The sequence below is a fragment of the Suricata suricatta genome, chromosome 3, assembly GCF_006229205.1.
Source record: "Suricata suricatta isolate VVHF042 chromosome 3, meerkat_22Aug2017_6uvM2_HiC, whole genome shotgun sequence".
NCBI lineage: Eukaryota > Metazoa > Chordata > Mammalia > Carnivora > Herpestidae > Suricata > Suricata suricatta.
Window position 1 is genome coordinate 173,602,618 of NC_043702.1, and position 4,732 is coordinate 173,607,349.

At 66.4% G+C, this 4,732-nt stretch overlaps 1 protein-coding gene across 1 annotated transcript in view; it reads right to left on the bottom strand.

The window, feature by feature from the left end:
• Positions 1 to 1,003: 1,003 nt before the first annotated feature.
• The window catches only part of LRRC71 (leucine rich repeat containing 71), a 10,371-nt gene continuing 6,642 nt past the window's right edge, over positions 1,004 to 4,732 (bottom strand). The window contains 9 exon segments of the mRNA XM_029935943.1: positions 1,004 to 1,254; positions 1,415 to 1,536; positions 1,849 to 1,960; positions 2,985 to 3,073; positions 3,390 to 3,483; positions 3,595 to 3,744; positions 4,195 to 4,284; positions 4,355 to 4,438; positions 4,587 to 4,732. Of these exon segments, the coding sequence (XP_029791803.1) occupies positions 1,135 to 1,254; positions 1,415 to 1,536; positions 1,849 to 1,960; positions 2,985 to 3,073; positions 3,390 to 3,483; positions 3,595 to 3,744; positions 4,195 to 4,284; positions 4,355 to 4,438; positions 4,587 to 4,732 (1,007 nt within the window). The 3' untranslated portion in view covers positions 1,004 to 1,134.

The following is a 4,732-nucleotide window of genomic DNA, read 5'->3' on the forward strand; positions in this document are numbered from 1 at the left end:
CCCCCCCCCCCCCCCCGCAGGCCCCTGCAGCCGGCCCCTCGCACAGCCGCACCCCTCCCCACCCGAAGCCCCTGCCTCCACGGACAGGCCACGGGGCGGATTCTCTGTCTGCTTGGCCTCCCTCCCAGACCCCACACACAGTGCATCGACCTCTGGGGCTTATGGTCCTGCCGGCACGGCAGGCCTTCCTCCCTTAGACAGTCTCAAGGGAAGGCGGAGGACGCGGGCAGGGACGACAGGAACACCACGTCTGGGGCTGCTCCGTGTGCCCAGCAGGGGCTCTGCAGCCAGCCACGCCCTGGCCTGGGAAGCCTGAGCGAGCCCCAGGTCTCAAAGGCCCTGCGGGAGTTTGGGGCAGGGGGAGGGCGGCTGAGGGGACAGGGAACAGGTGAAATCTGGCCGGGGAAGTGGGGGGAGGGACCCTCCTCTAGGAGCTCCCTGGAGAGGACGTGGCTCCTCAGAGACCTTCCCGGGCCGCCCGGCTGTCTGTCCCAGGGCTTAGCTCAGATGAGGCAGCTCTGAAGGCTGAAGACTCGGACCCAGCGCTCTGGCTCCTCAGCACCCTCCTTCCGCCGCGTGGGCGTCCCTGGGTTCACCCCACCCACACCTGCAAACCGTTGCTTTAGGGTTTGTGTGGAGGCCTTGACCTTGGCTACATAGATGTGGCGAGACCGCGCCTTCTCCCAATCAGCCACCAACTGTGCGTCTTCATAGCAGAGTCCTTGTCTCCTGTGGACTACTGGGAGATGCAGAAGTGGGGGGGCCTGGAGCCCTCCCCACACCCCCTCCCCTAGGCTTGTGCCACTGAGTCATGATCCCAGGTCCCCGCCCCCCCCGGGACCAAAGGCTGCATGTGGACCGTGGTGTCCTTCGGGAACACAGGGAGCGAACCAGCCCGGAGGCAGGAGGGCCACCCCAGAGGGGCCAAGGTTGTCCCCAGCAGAACCAGGAAGCCCGTCAGCCATTTCTGGCTGTGTGATGTGAACAGACAGCCCAAACGTTCTTGGCAGTTCTGGAACAGTTTTTAGACAATCTCAAGGGAAACACAGCAATGGAGTTTGTTAATGATCCGAGATCCCTCCTCCGCAGGCCAGCCCACCACTTGGGGGCTCCTGGGGCAGGGGGGAGAGGTGGCTAAGTGGAGGAAGCCGTGGCTGTCTCCTCTCTGGGCTTGGCCTTACTGACAGGGTCCCTCGGCAGCATCAGCTCTTGGATCATGGCGTAAGCAGGACACTGTGGGGAGAAGCAGTTTTTCTGAAAGAGTAAAGAAGGGGACAGTGGACAGAAAGGCTGCAGGTCGGTCCTCTGGAGGCCAGAGGACACGGACTGCTGGTGCAGCAGTGCGAGCACTGGAGGGGGTGGTGGTAAGAAGCATCAAGGAGACCCCAGATCTGCTTGGAAGCAGGGGACTCACCGCCAGGGACAGCCACAGCAGCCCCGCCGGGCCCTTGGACGGGCTCTTGGACTTGAAGAACTGGGCCTGGTGCTGCACGGTGGCCAGAAAGCCCTCCAGCCCCACCTCGGTGATGCGGTTTCCTGGCAGAGGCAGTGGCCCAGGTGTCCCCACTGCACCTGTGCCCCCCAGCCCCCTGGCCCGCTCGCCCCTGCCCCTCCCCCTCCGGCCTTCCTCCTTTCTACCACTTGGTTCCCTGCCTGTGCTCCGCCTGCTGGACCCAGGGCCGGACCTACTCCCACCCCAAGCCCTGCGCAGGAGGGCCTCCGCCCTCATGATGCCCGACCGCAGGAGAACCGCGTTCTGCTCCCCGGAGTCAGGGCTGGGGACCCCCCAGGGCAGCACGGGGCCCAGGAGGCCTCGTGGCAGGACAGGGGTGCCCAGCAGACACGTACGGAGGAGGTTGAGGTGCAAAAGGACCTTGTTCCCAGGCAGGAAAACCTTCCCATGGCGGTGCTCCGCGGGCTCCAGGAGGGCACTGACCGTCTCCGGGGCTTCAGCAACCAGCTGCTGAAGCGGAGCGGGAGCTGCCCACCGGCCGCGGGCAGCCGACATTCATGCTCCCCCCTCTTCCCCGCTGCCCGGGATACAAACCCCAACCCCCACCCCGGAAGCCACCAGAAGAGGCAGGGGGCAAGGGCTGGGCAAGGCCTGCGGAGGGAAGCTGGGGTGAGCGGAGCACCAAGGTGGCCCCCCAGCCCCGTCTCCGGAGCAGGCAGTCCCTGTGCTGACGGGTGCAGGGCTTGGGATACCGGCAAAGGAGGAGGAGAGAGGTGTTCCCGGCCAAGAGAGCGGCCAGAGCCAAGGCCAGGAAACGGTGGAGCGTTCCCAAACAAGCCACCAGCGCACTGAGGACCCAGCCCCAGTGCTGGAGAGGAAGGATAACCCCCCAGGCTTCTGGCAGGGGCAGGGGCAAAGCAAACTGGGAAGAAAGGCAGCCCCCCTCCCCGGAGCACCCTGCTGGCACAGCTGGAGAGGTCCTGAGGTGGAGCCCCACTTTCATCGGGCACAGAAATTACTTAATAAAACAAAAAAAACGTTTAAAGGCAGCCCAGCCCCTCTCCGCCTGACCTTCCTCTTTGGTAGGACCGTGTGTTGGTGCCAGAGAAAACTCCCACCAGAGGAGAGGCCTGTCCCTGCCTTGGGAGGAGGTCTGATGACAGAGGCAGGAGGGGAGGACAGAGACAGACCCTCAGGCAGCTGGAGGGCTGGGGCTGGAGGGTGCACTGGAGTCAGCAGCCTAGGAGGTTCCAAAGTAAGGTGGGAGCCTTCCCAAGTTGAAGGAGAAAAGGGGTCCCAAGGAGCCAAGCACAGGGTGCGGCGGAGAGCACTGCCTTCCTGGGGACAGTGCGCTGCGAGCTGACAACACCAGAGAGGGAGGGGCCTCCAGCCGGGGAGCACTGAGCTCTCCCCCCCCAGAGCCCGCCTGGAACAGGCAGCAGGAGGGGGACAACAGAGACCTGGGAAGGGCTGGGGACGCCGCCAGGGGCCCGCTGCCACCACACCCCACGCCCCGCCCTCTCCCCCCTACCTCGGACTCCAGCAGGAGGCTGCGCTTCTCTTTGTTTCCAGTCTTGGGCCCTTTCCCCTTGCTTTGTTTCTGCTCAGGGACGGAGACCTCTGCAGGGGGAGAAGGGGAGAGGAGCCAGAATGCACAGCGCCCACTCTGGAGACCACCCAGGGGCCCCCAGGTTCCTCAATCCAGGGAGTGGGAGCCGCTTCCCCAGCCGAGAGCAGCGCCATGAGGGTCCCGTCTTGCTAAACAATGTGGACAGCGCAGCGGGTCAGGATGGGGGCCGCATGGGGCTCAAGGAAAGGAGGCCCAGAGACATCACCAGAAGATAAAGGTGGAGGCGGAGGACAGGCCTCTCGTCATTGCCCCGCCCGCCCAGCCCCCCCGCACAGAGGAGGTGCGCAGACGGGCACCAGCACTTACTCCCCTTGCCTGACTTTGCCAGGTCTTCTTTCCTGGGGATTCCTTGCGTGGGCGACTGCCCTGACCCTGACTTCTCCTCCTTCTTCACGGATTCCTAGGCAGCCGGTGAGGACGGAGATGGAAGTCCCGCCTCCCTGAGCCGCCGAGCGGGACCTTCTGCGGCCCCCCGCCCTCCAGCCCGGGCCGCAGCCCCCCGCACCCCCACCCCGGACTTCTCCTTCTTCTTGCTCAAGCCTTTCAGGGTCCTCGTCGTCTGCGTCTTGTCCGGCTTCTCCGCCAGCACAGCACTGCCCACCCCGATCAGCAGGGTCTTCTCTCGGTCCCCTTTGACGTCGCCGAGTCGGGAGGAGGAAGCCTGTGCCCACAAAAGGGAGGGGATGGGAGAAGCAGCCGTACCCCTTCCTCAAGGAGGGGTGAGGGGGAACGCCTCGCCTGACGGGCCCACACGCCCACCCCATCGCCCCACCTGAAATGGGAATCCTGGGGGCGGGGGCGCTGTGGGAGGAAATGCAGGGGGACCCGGGCTGCCGGTGCTCGTGTCAGGAAGGAAAACAGGAGACTTTCACTGAACTAAGGGTCCGGCCCTGTCCCGTGCGACCCCGCGACAGTCCTGTGGCGCAGGCAGACCCGGTTAGGGAGCGCTGCGCCCCAGGTCTCCGGCTGTGGCCGGCTGGGCTGCTCGCTCTGACACTCTAGTCCTTTCTCCTACCCCGAGGAGTGCAGACCTGCTAGGCCGGCGCCCAGGGGCGCCCAGGGAGAGGCGGCCTGGGGGGAGGGTGGTCCCCGCGGCGCACTGGGGCCTCACCGAGAGTGAGCGCTCCTGCGTCCCTTTCCCCAGCAGGAGGCGGCGGCGCTCCACCACCTCGGTGTGCGTCAGCTCGAAGGGACGCAGGACCTGGGGCGAGTGCCAGCGATCAGACACCAGTCCGGGGGACCCCGGCGCCCTGCCCTGCCGCTGCACCCACCTCGGCCAGTTTCAGGGCGCCCTGGTCCTGGATGCGGTTGTGCGCCAGCGACAGCCAGAGCAGGGCGCGGTTCAGCCGGAGGCCCTGGGGCAGGGGCGCGCGTGAGCCGGCGGCCGGCGGGTCCGCCTCCCATCCCCGCTGCCGGGACCCCCGCTCCTAAGTCCTTGCTGCCCGCGCCTCCTCGAGTCTCCGCTCCCTGGGTCCCCGCTCCCGGTCCCTGCCAGGCACGCACGTCGGCGATGTAGCCGGCGCCCGCGTCCCCGATGTGGTTGAAGCCCAGGTTGAGAGAAACCAGGGTCCGGTTGCTGCTGCGCAGCGTGGACAGAGCCTGGCCCAGCAGCTGCGCCCCGCGGTCGTCGATGGCGTTGTTCCGCAGAG